The 17,216-nt window shown below is 39.8% G+C and overlaps 1 protein-coding gene across 10 annotated transcripts in view; it reads right to left on the reverse strand.

The window, feature by feature from the left end:
• Nucleotides 1-802: 802 nt before the first annotated feature.
• Nucleotides 803-17,216, reverse strand: part of LOC113664748 (uncharacterized) — a 34,542-nt gene continuing 18,128 nt past the window's right edge. For 7 of the 10 annotated variants that reach the window (XM_089182020.1, XM_089182023.1, XM_089182024.1 and 4 more), the window contains 12 exons: nt 9,001-9,141; nt 7,708-8,213; nt 6,883-6,960; nt 6,264-6,372; nt 5,216-5,380; nt 4,318-4,413; nt 3,843-3,938; nt 3,457-3,549; nt 2,912-3,007; nt 2,448-2,543; nt 1,929-2,030; nt 803-1,391 (listed from right to left, as the gene is read on the reverse strand). In XM_089182020.1, coding sequence (XP_089038146.1) covers nt 1,375-1,391; nt 1,929-2,030; nt 2,448-2,543; nt 2,912-3,007; nt 3,457-3,549; nt 3,843-3,938; nt 4,318-4,413; nt 5,216-5,380; nt 6,264-6,372; nt 6,883-6,960; nt 7,708-8,213; nt 9,001-9,141 — 1,595 coding nt within the window. In that variant the 3' untranslated portion in view covers nt 803-1,374. The remainder of the gene's footprint in view (nt 1,392-1,928; nt 2,031-2,447; nt 2,544-2,911; nt 3,008-3,456; nt 3,550-3,842; nt 3,939-4,317; nt 4,414-5,215; nt 5,381-6,263; nt 6,373-6,882; nt 6,961-7,707; nt 8,214-9,000; nt 9,142-17,216) is intronic. The other 3 variants (XM_089182026.1, XM_089182027.1, XM_089182028.1) reach the window with 1 other exon arrangement.

A 17,216-nucleotide genomic window follows, 5' to 3' on the forward strand; every position in this document is an offset into this window, starting at 1 on the left:
TGGCCATTCCTCCTCAACCGTTGGAGGTTCCCCTTGATTTCTTGGAGGTTGTACCATCTGCACGTGTTTACCTTCGACCCTCATTCGCAAGGCGATATCTTCGTTCAGTAATTTCCAACTCACAGCGGACTCAAACCGTTTGAACCCCAGAGGTGACTCCAGCTATAATTCCGTAGACTTTTTCTCCTTTCCGCCAGTGGTGGTTACCCGATTTGGCTCTCAACGGAAAAGCAATCTGGTCAGGCTCCATGAACAACATGGGTTCCCCGGCCTCTGATACAACCGAGACACGACTATCTGTCTCTTCGCTACCCTCTTTTGCTTTCTTTGTGACTTTCGCAGTGCTGTGCAATTTTTTCGTTTCTTAGTTTCTTTTGTGTTCCCTGCTCCCATTACTTATGAACTCGGGGTTTATTTCACCGGAACGTCTGCAAATGTGGAAGGCCACTAGTTGTGATCAAATATCAACAAAATATCAAACGTCCAGCAAAAAATATATATTTCACAGTATCACTGACGTTCATGGATCTATTTCGGATTCAGCGCTCGGGTTTGGCGTTCGGAGGCTCCTGAACAACGCGAAAGTCAAGGGTTGCTCTCTTTTTTTCACTCTGCGACTCTAGGAAAGGACATGTATATGTCAAATTTTTTTTTGAACGAAACATGGGAGCATATAAAATTGAGGTGTCCTTTTAAAAGGGGAACAACAAAGGGGAGGGGAATATTTTTTCACGAAATATCCAAAGAGGTGAGGAGAAATGAGATAAAATCCCTCCACTTTGACACTTCAACAGCAGCAGCGTTAAACTATTCTTCAATTTTATTTTCCTCCATAACATTAAGAGAGAGATTGCAAACAAAACGAATTTGCGTTTGATATCAGTTATTTCGTCTCAGACAAAAAGTCGGACAATTGTTTCACGACGTACCGTTTGCGACTATTTACAAATCTGATTGCAGAACTTTCCAAACTGATGTTATCCTGAATAACAAACGAACCTACCGAACGGCAGTATCTATGTACAAGCGCTTTTAGTTAGTTAGTTTCTCTAAAAATGATGCGACAATTATTTAAGGGAAACGCGTATTAAAATCGCAATCTGTCACACAGGGAATTACGTGTCACGCAGTCACGCAAAAAGGAAGCAGAAATCTTTGGGGCGCTTGCAGTTGTAGACCTATCCAGACTCATTTTTTTGGTCCAACATCTTAAAAGCATCTATAATGCCGAGACTTTGTGAGAAAATTTCCTTCCTTTTTGTGAAACATAAGTTAAACTTAAAGATTTTATTATCTTCTTCCCTTTGGGAAATTAAAGGAACGTTTCTTGGGATTTGTCTTTTTGTCTTGTTCATTGACTCTCGTGCCTTCCCACTAATACGACCTTAAAGCTGTAAAAAAAAGAAAAGAAGCGTGTTACATGTACAGTCAAGTATACTCGTGAACCAGAGAATAACAGAGACCAACATCGTGTAAAAAGAGTGTTTTCTGCAAATCCAAAACTAAACAGTTACATCAGCCAATAAGAGCCAAAGAAAGTCGCTCAGAGAGCCAATGAGATCTTTAAGCAAAAACTAAGAAAACTGTGTAGAGCGTGGGAAAACGCAAGTAACGAAATCGATATTGGTTTAAGGTTTGCATCTGATTAGTTGAGAGGATGACCTGGTTTTCTGGGCCAATCAAATTTGACTCTCGATCAAAAATTGCTTTGACGTGCCGTGCAACGCTATATCCCGTTTGTGATTTAAGTAATACTTCAGGGTACTAAATTGACATCCTCAAATGATTTAGCAATAAAACTTAGTGCAAAAATGGGGTGGGATTCGGGTTCCAATGCATGAAAAAAAAAATTTTTGTTGGGGTTTTACAAAATCATTTGAAATAGCTTTCTTCTTTCAAATCTGACTGATAATCATTTATTTACTCACCGAAAACGTTTTGGCAGTAATAACCATAATATCCCTTGGAACAAAGGCAGGATTTTCCTCTCCAACAGGTCCCACCATTTCGACAATGCGGATAACAACGCGCTGAAAATATAGAGTTGAAACCTATTTAGTAAAAGAAGTGATCACCTTTTGGTTAGCGAAAGGGCTGGCTTGGATCGAGCCCTGGCTAAACTAGGCCGCCCTTGGGCAAGACATCTCCAATCAGGCGCATAAAGGAGGAGGTGCAAGACTCCAGGTAACTTCGGGATAAGCGCCTTCATTGATGAGCCACGGGGTCTGAAAGACTAAGTCTGACGGCTAATAACAATTGATCCGGCCTCGTTCTCAAGGCCGCAAAATATTGTGTGGCTCAATCGACGTATCCCTTAGCATTTAATTTTGACACGAATTACACCAGAAAAGGGGATAGTTCGTGAAGAGGTCGATACTCCCTAAGGATTTAAATGGCTACACCGGTCTACCTGCATTTCAAAAAAAAAATTCCCCAAGGGAACGTACCTTTTTCGCAGCTCTTTCCGTGCCAGCCGAATGGACAGGAGCATTTGTTTGGCTGATAGCATACGCCGCCATGCATGCAGGGCGGGTTGCATAAAGCTAAAACGAGAGAGGAAACATTGATATAAACTGGTGGCAAAATAACCGAACCTTTTACTTCCTAACATCAGTTTGCATATTCTCCATACCGTTCTTTAAACATTTCCTGAGGTGCTAACAAGGAGAATTTTTCGAACAATCAAGAGCTTCTTAAATTGGTGATTATTCCCTTTACTCTCGTGACCTCAACGTTTTATATGGGAGAAATGATACTGTTCAGAAAAGTTAGATGCTAGTCGCTTTTAGAGGCTAAAGAGTTGAAAAGTTGTAACTGTAAGTGGTATTTGACCATTTTCAAAGTTTCCCGTCACCTTCCATCCTCAAATATGAAGAGTCTCAATCAATAAACAATGCATCAACCCAAATACCTTGAAGGCAAGATTCTCCAGTGAAACCTTTGGCACAGCGACATTCGTTTGGACCCACGCATACGCCGCCATTGAGGCAAGGCGGGCTGCAGGAGGCTGAGGAGAGAAGGAAACGAAAGCGTCATGTAAATTATTATCGATACAAAATTCTCAAGAGTATTCATTCGTACTTTATCTTCATACCGGGCGATTTCAAAGGTGTAATAAATGTTCGATTTATGCGATCTCATCCCGACAACATTAAACCAACCAATTTCAACGAACCAGACTTATGCTATGATATTTGACCAACAACTCCTCACTTGACTACTCTGATAATGACTTCTGCTTAGGTTGTGGAAACCCGAGCGGAAGTCACAACTCGATCCTGAACCAAGTCTATGGCAAAGCTCGCGAAGATCTCCGTACCTCATTTGATAAGGCATCCGACAGCTAAATCGGAGATAACTGAGATTCATGCGCTTTCGATGTACTTAGTATTGTCACTAAATTGTTTAAAATCTCTCTTCGATTATAAGATTCATATGTGTGGATCCGATACTCACGTCTGCAATACGGCCCCGTAAAACCATGAAAACATTGACACACATTAGGCTTGATACACCTGCCGCCATATTGACATGGTGGAGTGCACAGTACTACGGAGGAAAAAAAAGGAAAGTAAAAACACTGAATTAAAGTGAACGATAAGGTATGATTAGTGTACAACACATGAAGTTATTGATTTATAAAACACTAAATCTGGTAATATAAGGAAAAGCAACGCCAAGGAAAACGTCAATTAGAAAATCGAAGTTGTATTTCGCCAGTGGCTCATTTTTAAAAACTGCCACTGGAAAGCTGACCGGTGGTTGAAGTTCAGGAGTTTGTTCCTACTAGTTTTAAACTCAGCGAGACTTAAATATATATTTCTAAACTGATAAATGATCACCTTTCTCGCACTGCGTTCCCCCATATCCTGACGGGCAATTACACTTGTAGGGTCCCACGCAAGTGCCGCCATTACGGCAATGAATCTTGCACTCCACTGTAACCGATAAACAAAGGTTAATTCAGCATGTGAGCTAAGAGGTTCTTCCCGTCGGATAGTTTTCCGACTCCAGTGGCATGTAGCAACTTGGAGTGTTGCTACTCCCCTAAAATTTCGACTGGTTTCCCTGATAGTCTGCCATTACCCATCTATACTCCTGATTGGAGGGAAGCACCGCGAAAACAAAAAGAAACAACACAGTAATCAGCAGACCTTTTGATTTTAGAGCACTACCCACAAGGCTACCGCGACTCCCACTGGCAAAGGTTAACTTGAATTCCATAAATCTCCTCAAATTTTCACGCAATTTGAAAAGGTAAACGACACGAATTAAAGGCTATTGTAATTTTATTCAAGAACTAAACTCTTAACAAACCTTTTTCACAGACGTCACCATGGTAACCAGGCTGACAGCGACATTTATTACGACTGATACAGAATCCGCCGTTTAAACACGGAAGATCACACTTGGCTGAAAATCAAAGAAAGAAAATAAAGCTTGTTTACTGGCACACTTGTACCTAATTGGCTCCCTCAATTGTGAACCTTTCTATTGATTGGCCCTTGTTATAAGTCAACGAGGCTTCGTGATTGGGTCAAGAAAACTCGCGCCATACTTTGGACAAATCAGAAGCAAGACGAAAGCTGGTTACGACTGGGTGACACACATTTTCCCGCGCTTGAGACGGGCAAATGACTTTTGGAGATCAAGCTTTACTCTAACTGTTGATTTCTCTGGTTTGTTATTTATCAAGACCTTATGGAAAAGTACTACATAAAGCCAATCTTCTTTTGTGAAAAGCTAGCTTATCCCGCGCAGGACAGTTTGCCAGGGTTGCCATGACAATTAGCTTACCCGTTAAGGAATAGGTTATGTGTGCTTGCTTAGAAAGATCCCAGTCAAAACATCCCGGAACCAAGCCAGCTCGCTTGACGGGACAAATTTGGTCTCCTTTTCGGATAAAAAATTTCAGCCCAGTTAACGGCTGAGACTTAAGGCTCATTACTATTCCTAATAAGGTGTTCAACCGAGTTATCAGCAGGGGAGTTAAATTTGGTAAAATTTCAAGACCGGTAACCGAGACCTCAGGCGGCGAAAACCGAGATCTGGGTTATTGCACTAGCGTTGCAAGTTTTACCAGAGTAATGGCAAAGCGAGATCTAAGAAACGATCCGATACGAAGAGACCCAGAAGAAGTTACATCTCTGTGGCTCGTTTTTCGGGTCTGCAAAAGAACTATTACTTTTATTAAAAGTGGGTGGTCGTTTAGTACCTGGGCAGTCTTGTAAGTAACAATCTTTGACCTCAAACATTTGGAGGGCTTGAAGGCACTCTTCTGTTGGCCGACCGTTTTCGAAATTACACGTCATTAAGCGTTGCCTTCGGCCTTTACCGCAAGTCTTAGAGCATTGTGACCATTCCGACCAAGAGATCTCGACTGGGGGAAAAAACGTTGTTGAAACATTTAACAAAACAGAGCAAACTGTCACGTAAATCGACCACCATAAAGAGTTTAAAACCAAAAAACCATACGTTATCAATTCAGTTGATAACACTTCACTGCCCTGCTATACTCTTCCAGCGACGAGCACCACAGTTTCTTTAGTAACTTACCCCTTCATTCAAAGTTATCAAAACTGGCCGTCGGAAAAATTGGAAATAACACAAGGAGCCAATAAGAATTCAAAGTAATCCCGTATAGGCATGTACGGGATTTGAACTCATGACCTCTGCGATACCGGTGCAGCGCTCTACCAACTCAGCTAATAAGCCAACTGCGAGCTGGTCAATGTGTTGGTTCCACATAAACCCGTGAAGCGATGAGTAAATGACTGTGAATATATGAAAGTCATATATGGGAACTGTGGATAAAGACGTGAATATGAAAGCGATCTTTGCAGTAATGAACACTTCTTGAGCAGTACTGAAAATAACGCTTGAAAAGATTCAGGCCTGTACGGGATTTAACCCATGACCTTTGCGATACCGGTGCGATACCAGCTCCCAGTTGGCCTGCTAGCTCAGTTGGTAGAGCACTGCAAAGAGGCCAGTTGTGATAAGGTCTAAGTACTTTTCCATTCATTTGACTGAGGGAGAATTTCAAGACCGATTGTGTGCCAAAATAAAGCAAATAAATGCAATCCAGGATTGCGTTTTATTATCAATTGATTATTTCTTTGTATCGAAAATCTCAAAAATCCCCTGAGCGAGATCAAAGTCCATCCTTAGCCACCCCCTTTTCCCAGTCCCTCCTCAACCACTCCTCAGAGAAACACACACTATTGGCATCAGCACTGAAATTACGACTTTCCTGAACAAACCTTCATTTTCAGAATCTTCAACATAATTTGGCGTACCGGAGCCTTCTTTCCCGTAGATTTCCGAAGCACTAACTCCACCACTACCTTCTATTTCGTGAGCGTGAAAGACCTGCACAACAAACCAAACATTTAGGTTCGTATGAAATTAGGCAAAAGGAAGTCATATTCGCACCCTCGCTCGTCAACACATCGGTCAAACGCCTGCGCATGTGCGTGAAACGACAAGGCGGCGTGCTCTCAGGCTGTCAGAGCCAAGTTGTCTTTCAAGAATAAACAATCACACAAGCGAGCAAGTCGCGGTGTTTGACCGCTCTGTTTTACTTGCTATGTGATGTGGCTAGGTCGATGTTCTTCGTACCGTCATTAAGTCCCGTCCGTGGTATCACAATACCGTTCACTGGTAGTAGTACAGAATTGAAGCAATGTCGTCAAAGATCGGTATTCTGTCCTGTTTACAGAAACATATCTAGTTCTTAAACTTAATCGAAGTACTCGCAATGATCAAATGTATGAGTTACAGTTGTTGTTTCCAAAGTTCGATTTTCATCTTGCTTGCTAACATTTCTTATTTCCTGATAAAACTCAGTAAATCCTTTATGTTTATCTCTAACCCACTCACTGGTTTGAATATTGGAGGGTCGCACTGTTGTCTTGATGCGCCGGGATCTGGTACGAAGTACAACTCGCTGACCTCAACCTAAAAAATATAGCAGCCATTTCGTGAAATTACACCAAATAAAGGTTAGTTATCACTCAAAGGTCAAAGCAATTCGGTGTATGGAACAGCTTTGCTCTGTTATCAAAGTTAATTCAATGATTGCTCATGCTTACATTCTGACTACGCCGGAAAAAAAAGAAAAAAAAAGGCGTCGAGGTGTTTCCCTGCCTTTTCTAGTACCAGCTTGATGTTTTCCTTGCTCCCCCCATACATGACGCAGCCTACGAAGTTTCACGCCCTGCCTCAGAGGTATCTCGATATTGTCCCTAAGTTGTCCTCCACAAGACCTCTCTGTATTTATTCTAGTGAGCATTTGTTCAACTTTTTAGCAGGTTCAATATATTCCTCGAAAAAAAACGCCGCCTCCTCCTACTTTGGTGCGTTTACTCGAGGGCGGTGGAGGCGTTCACTTAAGGGTGAAATTAAGTAATAATTTTGTTTCGAAGGCGGCGTTTATTCGAGAGCGGCGTTTAATTGATTAAATACGGTTAACAAAACAGAGATCCAGAATGTCTTTTTATCCCTTCAAACAATTTGCTGTTGTGTTACGACAACAGGGTTAGTTATTGTTAGTAATGGTTAATTGTCTTTTTCCTCTTTAGAGTTCTCTTAAGATATGCTCTCTCCTCTTGTTCGATAGATAATTCAATGAAATTAAATTAATAATTCACTTAACCATTGACTGTGGTAGTTAAATAGCATTTCATCCGGTATCCACCAACTCACCTCGTATCTCTCTATGGACGACACAAGCAGTGGTTCCCCGACGCTGATTTTACCCATAGCATCCGTAACGAATGAAAACTTTTCTTGTAAGTTCTTGGACCCAATCCTCGCGCAGTCCCAATAGGCTGTGACGTTTCGTTCCTGGATACTTATACCCAGGGTGTGCCATTGGTCTTTTTTTACTCTCACAGGAAAGTCCAGCGATCCTCCGCGAAATTGAATGGCAGAGCTTTTCTCGAATTCAAAAATCACCAGATCTGGTGTGATTCTTACTCCTAACCTCAAAGATTTGCGGTGATCGTGCATAGCCACTAGGTAAATGTTTGTAAGAGCTATGACACGAAATGAAAATAAAATAGAAAAGTCGTCCGGGAAGTAATTGTAATATCGAAACACTTTTGATACTGGTATGGACTTGACGACTCCGTTTTCTACTTTTATGTTGTCGTGTTTTGAAAGGGGTGGAATCTGATCCTCTCGGATGTGTCGAGCTATGTCCTTTAAACCTGAAAATAAATAATTGATATTATTGAAATTAATAATTAGAATAATTTCAAAAGCATTGATCAAAAGTAATTGTTGGTATGACAACGGAACGATGGCAAACGGTGAAAATTATACGTAGTTTTCAGTCTCTTAAGATAAAATTAACTCGCGTGATAACACACTCAGTAACCTCAAAGGTGGCACGATTCCAGTGTAGCTAAGAGTAGTTGGCGCGTGAAAGTTAACCCTTTAATTCCCAGATCGAATTTGTCTTTCTCCTTATTGTCAACCATACAATTCTTATAATGTTAGGTCAGAGAATTTAGTATTTAGTAGTTGATATTTTCCTTTACTCTCATCACTTATCTGGTTAATATTGTATTGATGTTAAAAGGAGAAACTCTGTCTCAATCACTTGTGGGAGTTAACGGGTTAAAGGAAAACGCTATCAAGTAGCAAGGCGTGCCAAGACGTTTTTCCTCTCATTGTAGCATGAACGCAAAGTTGGCAAAATTTCATTGTGACTCACACGACTACAAAGCCGGAACAGACTGTCTTTTAAGACCAAAAACGTGACAAAATGTCGCTTCCCCCCCCCCCCCCCACCCTCCCCAACACTAAATAAATTAGGTTTGATCTTTTATAACCAATTTTCAATTCACTAGCGCAGGTAATACAGGATTACTTTGCTTTAGCTTATTTCAGTTAGCTGCCCTAACATCATATAGCATATTCTCTATACTGTTCTTCATACATTTCCTGAGGTGCTAATTTGCAAACCGCTCCGTAAAACGAAAGAAACCTCACCATAGCACTCAAACTCGTTACACTTCCTTGATTCTCGAGAGCTGCCATCGCATTCTTTATTCACGCATTCTCTTGTGCGAAACTGTTCACCCACATCACAGTTTTTATTGCAGCGACTCCAGCTCGACCAAGGTTTCCAACCTGAAACGAAGTGTGAAAGAGAGCAAGTGTTAAGAAAGATGGAAACAGTTGTCGCGATTTTAATTCAAAGACAAATACTTGAGTTGCTGGTGAGGATTTGAAACTTTGCTCAATTTCGGTTTGGCGGTCAGATGCTGCATCACTGGACCACAGAAAGTTGTGCAAAGTATTTGGGACACATGTAAAACGCGCCTCGCAAACTAATAAGATCAGCAATATTTTGAAGCAAACAGTACTCCGTGCGCACTGCTGAGGTCCTATTTGTTGCTAAGGATTCAAATGTTTTTTTCCTGCCTCACGCTGCCTCACAAAGTTTTTGCGGAAAAAGTTTACGTTCAATATATTCGTTCATTTTATTTTAGATTAAAGAAGATATGCTTTTGCGGACCCTTTGCAATACATGTACTCCAGGAGTGAACCGAAAAAAACTGAAGTGAACCGAAGAACGAGTCTGTCTTTATAAACACGACAAAATAGGATCATGTGTTTGGGTTCGAGCCGTAAGCGTGGCTCTCTGCGTTGGGTTAATAGTACCTCGTTTCGCCCATGTGTAAAGTAACGATATGCGTTGAGTAAAATAAAAAAAAAAGAATCGCAGAAGGAAAAAAAGCCGGAAGGGCAAGCAACAAAAAACCAGGCCCCCCTTAGCTCAAGGTCTGGATCCGCCACTGTAAATATCACATTGATTTGTCAGTTTGAACAGGCTAGGTTGAAACAAAACTCGAAGTGTCGGTTTTTAACACGAGGTCTAACCCAAATCACGGTTTTTCGCATTCAGCGGGGCTCAGATATCAGGTTTTCTCCATAAGAGGGTCGATTTAATTAAGCAAATGTGCTTCCACCGTTAGCTCTCGGCCCTCTTGACACTGATTGCAATAATAAATGCTCAGATAAAAGGTTCAGCTAAATTGAGGATAGTTTAGGACACGCTTTGTTCAACAACGGTTAAACTCTGTTGAAATACCCGTCCCCAAGCGTCAGAATGCATTTTGCTTGCGCTTTACGCTGTTCAAAGTTTTTTGTTTCAAATTCATGGCGAAGTGTTGCTGCCTCTCCTCAGGCCGTATTAACTAAGGATCTAAAGGCTCCCAAGTGAAACGTGTATAGACGAACAGCGGAAGAAAAATTAGATTAGGAAATAAAGCTGAACGCTTCGGTAGAATCGCTCTTTTTGCCACACCAGCCTAATGCATCAAATGATACTGTTGATTAAGAAGTTTGCCTCGTGTTTCATTCAATGGCGCGAATCCTCCCTCGCACACCCACGAAAGCTCCTGTGCCCGTCCTTTCAAAGCAAATTACGTAACCTACCTTGAACATTTCGTAGTCACTAGGAATGATTTGAGGTCAAAGGACAGGCGTTGTTTACAGAAAAAGAGGAACTCAGTGCCAAAAAAATTAAAGATTTTAAGGATGGGACTTTTTTTTCTCTTGACTGATGCGTTTAGCTTTATGCTTGAGATAAAAAAAAAAAAACATTTCCTTAATGCTTTGTTCAAATTTTGATCTGTTGACGCGGTTTTGTTATGTGAATGAAAAGCCTTAATCTATGGAATGAAATGTTTACAGAACCTCCGCATAAAGATTAAATGATTCTAAAGCCATCAGTAATCTATACTACAATTTTGAGCTACTTTTACTAATTTTACCCTTTTAATTTGGTAACATATTTCAATATTCCAACAGGAATTCCACGAATTTAATTCGTGCAAAACTTAGCAATTCCGTGGTAATGTTTCATCTGGGGAAGTCGTTAACAAGAACGCGAAAAACCAGAAGAAATACAAGCACAGTTATACGAGATTGGTTGAAAAAGGAAGATACGCTGCAGTTTTTACCTTTTTTTTTCGGTTTTCTGGCGCGAAGGCAAATTAGATTATCAGTCCTGAATTACCACCCCAACTACAAGAGTATCTCAGAATTCTCATATTTCCGATTACACCCCAAAACAGATTGGAGGACTCATGAGTTTCCAATTAACTTCGGTGACCTGTGAACGCCTCCTCAGCCTGGCCCACTACAGACCCAATACACACTCCGCAAATCTTTCTCTCAGATGCTATCGTAAGGAATTACTAACAATTATTTACCGACGAGAAGGGAAATAACCACGTATATATTTCGGTGATCTCAAAGTTGAAGCAAATGGTTTTTTTTATAAAAGACATTTCGAAATAGAAGTTTGAGTGTAAGAGGTTCGGCTGTCTGGCGAGAAGGAGCAGTCATGAACTGGATAGTTAAACAGAAAGTCACCAATATAGCGGGGCATTTTGAAGCCTCAGAACTCCTATGCTCGTGTTATTGTTAACTGGATCATTTCTCACTGGTCTTCACAGCAGATAGTGAGACATTCCGTCACAGTTAAGCACAACACCCAATCAATCAAGCTTGGCGCTCTGTAAATACGCCTGCTGACTAATTAAGCTGTGGCTTACAACATGTGTGCACGCGACAAAACTGTTTAAGGTAAATATGTTAATGAAATTATTTTTGTTGCGCACTTGACTTGTTTAATCGTACAATAACATGAATTCGTTTAAAAATTCCTGTTTTGTTTTCTGTAAAACTGTTCTCTTCTGAATACAAACAGCAATCTTGAAACGTGATTGCAAGCAGGGTCAAAGACTAAGCAAAAGAACCTCGGTGAACAACTTATAAAAAGCCGGTTCCTGACCGCTCATATTTCTCATTTCATCAGTTTTACGAAGGTTAAGAGTTTGTTTGTCAAAGACTTTGAAAGGGTCAATTTAAGAGATTGTGTGTCCTGGTGGCAAAATCTGACCTTTCTTAATGACTGTGAATTTCAATGGCTATAACGTTTCGTTTTAATTATTTCTCCTTCCCTGGACTCTTTTGAAGCACAATAATTGTTAGCCTCAAGCGCCCATGATCTGAGGAAATCACGAGCTGCAGAAATGCCATTCGCCTGAAAAATAGCACGTCTTGCAAAGTTGCGTGACCGCTGTGGGAACACACATACACGATTACGACTATAAAAAATTGAATTTCCGTTATCCAGATTTAAAACTGTATCCAATGCAAACAAAGTCGATTAAGCTGGGTATCAGAAATGATACCTCAATAAAAAGATAAACGATACATTTCGCACGGATTCGAGGAGATCGAGCAACTAATGGCGTAAAGCTGCTTCTTGAAAAACAGAGAAGGGTATCTATACTAACAAACATTAATTTTATCTTGTGTTCCTGACCCACTCGGAAATCACTGAAATGCAATCAGACGGATCGAATTCCTCTTAGTGATAAAGAGAAACACTTAATTCTGATAAAAGAAGAGTCACTGAAAGAGGAGATTTTCAAGTAGGAACAGGAAAATTATACCAGTATAATTTTGGGCATATTGCTATAGCCAGATCTTTGAGAACTAATCCCGGCATAATTAAACTTCTTGTAAATTTTCTTGATGTTGCAGTTGAACAAGAGAGAAATTCTGTTGCTTGAGTACTGTCTTCTCAAACTTGCTCTTTTATCTCAAGCATAATGCTAAAGGAATTTGATCGAGCACATTCTTTTCAGCTGCTGGTGGTGGGAACGGGGGAGATTGAGGTGCTATTAAAATGATTCGACTTAGCACAGTTAAAACTTTTGAGCACAATTTTTGGCAAAATGCCATGTTTTCAGGGGTGACGCTCAAAAGCATAATGCTCCAATTTTCGAGCATAGTTTATCGGAGCCTATTTTTGAGAACATGAAAGAGTGTGACCGAGTTAAATAAGACGTCATGTCATCTTGGATTCAAATAAAGTAAAACCGTAAGAGCTGAAAGTTCTGGAAAAAAACCAAATTATTTAGGCTCAGGCATTTCTTGCTAATTTAGAAGTTCAAGGTTTTTTTTTTCATGCACTAAAATACGGTCAATCGTCTTGGCAAATCTTCAAATCTTATTCTAAAGCAAAGGCGTTAATGGAGCTCCAATACATCATTCTCCCTACACTTAAGCGGACGTTTTATAACCTCTAAGACTTTCAATTTCAATTAGCTAATTCAACTCAGTTTCTACCGTATACCACATCGAAAACTATTGAAACCCAAAACTATTTAACAAATGTCAAACCAGCCTCGATTCACTGATCTTACACACGTGCGCAAGGTGTTTTTTAAGGCTAAGTGCACCGGCTTCTAATCTTCTCAGGTAAATGATATGACAAGCATATGAAAACAGAAATGTAACAAGCTTAAAATACCACCATGTCGGTATAATCATTAGGATACCAGACAGAATGGGTCGCAGTAAAACCCCATATCATATTCTGAGAGTTAAAGACAAGACTTTAAGAGATAAAGACATTCTTCAAGTGCTTCGGAGCAAAAAAATGGGAAAATGACTACGGACTCTCATATCCAACTCTACTGCGGTAAGAAAGGCTTTGTGATGTGACTTTGTGTACAACACCATCCAAGTTACCAAGTGACCTGCGGAGCAATTTTCAGAGATCTTTACAAAGTTACTATCGTTTTATAAGAGTCTCCATTAGGCGACCGACTCAGTGCCTTTTAACAAGAGAGCGATTAATTTAAAGCCATATTGCGGATTACACTTCGAACTTGTCTTGTCCAAGCGAAGATACTGTGCAGATCTCCGGCGTATTACTCCGCAGCTGTAAACACAAACTCTTAGATGATTCGTTTAGTAACGTTGCAGGCAAACAAGAGTCACATTACTTATGCGGGACATTAAAAATTTTCAAACCAAAGAATTTTCGTACATTTGTTAACTAAGGAGTTAGTCAACAATGGTTAATCTAAAGTAGCAATTTTTCCTGGCTAAGAGGCTATTTAAAAATCTGTCAAAAAGGCAAAGACGATAGCAGTCCGGGCTTCTTCAGCAGAAATATATTTGGTCATAGAGAGAGACGGTAAATTTTGAGCTCGAGACTTTATAAGCACGATGCTAAACGAGTTTGCCAACAAATTCTAAAAGGTTCCCTGACCGAAACGAACTACCCCTTATCACGAACCAAGCCCTTGTTAATCTTTAATTTGTAGAAACACCACTCTTGCAACAGACCATCTCATCACAATCGACTCATTTAGTGTTTTTAATAGCGAGAGTCCGTAATTGTGGGTTACGAGAGAAAAATAAATTGTTTTGTCTCTAAACATATGAAATAATATGTAACTACGCAAACTGATAAAGTTTATATCTTGGCCTCACGGACCAGAAAAAGATCCGGCCGCAAGTAGGAAATTCTGCGGCCATGGCATGTTCGCACCCAATTGGAGAATGGTTTCTTTATTTTCCTCTATGGTAATGTCGCCCTATATTATGCGTGTCAGGATTTGGACGAAGTATGTAAGTGTCCGCCATAGCGAGAGATAAAACAAGTGAAATATTGCTCTGGCGGGGTTGAGGGGATGAAAGTGTCCGCATTTCCGTTATAGGGAGAGTCCGTCATAACGAGAGTTCATTTCAGTCATTTCTTTGTGTTTCGCCGGGGGCTGGCTGTTGTCCGAAATGGCGGGATGCCGTAACAGCGAGGAGTCTACTGGTCGAGAGTCGACTGCATTAAGGACGTGCACGAGTACAGATGCAAGTATTGAATTGAATCTAAAACAAAACGCTCAGCAGTTGAGATTTAAGAACCTTGTGTAAAAACAACGTAAATTTATCCCTAAAATAATAAAAATCTTTTGCTCAGGATGTTCTCTGGCAATGCAAAATGTGAAAAAAGGGTCACTTTTATCTTGTCCACAAAGGTCTTACTTTCCTTACATCACGGTCCTACCATTTTGATTGTGCAGCCAAAAAAAACAAAAAACAAGAAACTTCTAATGAAACGCGTGCGTTCATATTGATAAGCAAAAATTTTTGTTCTTTTTCTTCTTGCTTTCTTTGGTCAAACGTGAAACTCACGGGATATAAGAGAGCTTAAAAGCACCTCAACAGGGCGACTAACGAAAGCTGCTCGAAAGATGAAAGCCAATTTTAGGATTAAGATTTAATCTGTGTTCTTGACTTTAAAGAACGTGACAGCCTCCAAGTGCCCCGAGGAAAAGAGGAGATCGTGATCAATCCAACATACTTTTTGGAGTCGACACGCGTAGGTATGAAACCTACCCAGCAAATCTCAGCTTACTCATTAAATCTGAGATCTCTCAGTTCGTTTTAATTAAAAAAAATAATAAACATCGAGGAGATGAGCGCCGAAAAGAAATCTAGCCGTAACGTGGTAAAGGTCCTGAAACAACGGGTGAATTTTCGGCAAAATTTTACATAATTTCCATCGCACTTACCGAAATGATCCACCTTTTTGTCGCTCCTTTAAAGACCCAAACCTTTTCCAAAGAGGCCAAAATTTTCTCTTTTCTCACCAAGTTTAGTCACTACAGAGTTATTCTCGTATTCTTTACGACAACAGAAAACGTTCTTGATACAATACATATAATGTATTACTAGAATGACCGTAAAATTGATAACAACAATAATGTTTAAGATAACGAATAAAGAAAACTCTTTGAAATCTTGAGTTGCTTCAAAACCATATTCTGTGTGCGTGTGTCTCCAGGAAGATTCCGTGATATTCCTCTCCAGATAGAAATTGGATTTTTACGATTTGTGGAGAGAGATTTAAGCTGTATCCAGTTAAATAAAAACTGAGGAAAGTTAAAGAAATGTTTAGGGATTGTCAAGGGATGTTTGAAGAAAAAATATTCGATGGCTATAATTCAACATACAAAAATTTCTTATGTATCGAATCGATCACGAGCTGGACAATTCCAGCTTTAACTGAACTATTGACAAACCTTGTCGTTGACATTCTTTTTTTTATTGGATTCAGATTACCACAAAATATTTTAATCTGTTTATATTAAGTTATCACAAAACAAACATCCGCAAAGGTGTAATTCTCGTCTACAACTCACAGGGAGCCAACCGCAACAGAAAGAACCTCCTGTTTGAAAACTGGTTCAAGTGATAATTTATTGGGTGAGTTTTCATCTTTTCGTCTAGGCACAGACACAAAATTTCGAGCTCAGAACAGATGTCTAGTTACAGTTAAGGCCAGCCTTCCTACAAGGTTATTGGTTCAGTGATAAGAGGGCTTAGATTAATTTACTCTTTAATTCTGGGTGATTGATTAGATTCCTTAGACCATAATTTTGTCAAAAACCACGCAAATTTTGCAACTGAATTGTTTCGCTCAGTGGTTTGAAAATAAACCCTGGAAAAATTCATCAAAAATTCTTCTACTCCGTGCTAATTTCTATTAACCCAAACAATTTGTTGTATTTGTTTAGTACTTGTAAAGAATTAGACCAATTTTCGCTTGTTTGCTTTGAGTTATGAGCATGATAGGGTTTCCGGCATTTCGTGGTATTTGGGAGATGGTTTAATGTCATTACTACATGGTATACAGAAAGATTATTATTCTTTGCCGACAGAGCATCTCAACCTGCAATGATTTATGAATTGTTTCATGTGATATCCCTCCACATGAAAATTTTTTACTTTTATCTGTGCACATAAAATTTATGACAGAAAAACATTGTCGAATTCAAATAATTGTAAGGCGTACTGCTAACTTTTGTTCGTCTCTTCAATTTCTTAAACTTTCGTACATTCCTATCAGAAAATTACAAGTAGGGAAAGCTTTTTCAAAGGAACAATTTCTCAATGGCGTAGTTCTTTCGTTTACTCGCGACTTTCCCCATTTTTTTTCTCTTACCAAAGCTAACGGATCAAGAATTCTTATACAAGCTGAAAGTCAAATAAACACAGCTTGAATGAAGCCGGTCTCCGCAGGATTTGGTTGTCGCCACAAAGGTGTTTTGGAGACATATATTTGATCATCACCTGAGGATTATTCTAATGAAGTTTGAGTTAATCCGCTATGTTGTTAACGAGGAGAGACTGCGAGGCACCACACGTGCTAAAGGTAGATTAATTTACGCCTAACGACTCCCTTTAAACGGACACGAAAGTGTCTCGAAAAGCCACAATGTCTTTATGAGTACACAATTAAAAGGAGAGTAAGTTCCTTCATAGCACTGAGAAAATGAAAGGGAAAATCTTGAGGAAAAAAATATCAGCTTTAACAACGATCCAGATTTTTA

This window comes from Pocillopora damicornis, chromosome 9 (assembly GCF_964200805.1).
Source record: "Pocillopora damicornis chromosome 9, jaPocDami1.2, whole genome shotgun sequence".
Taxonomy (NCBI): Eukaryota; Metazoa; Cnidaria; class Anthozoa; order Scleractinia; family Pocilloporidae; genus Pocillopora; species Pocillopora damicornis.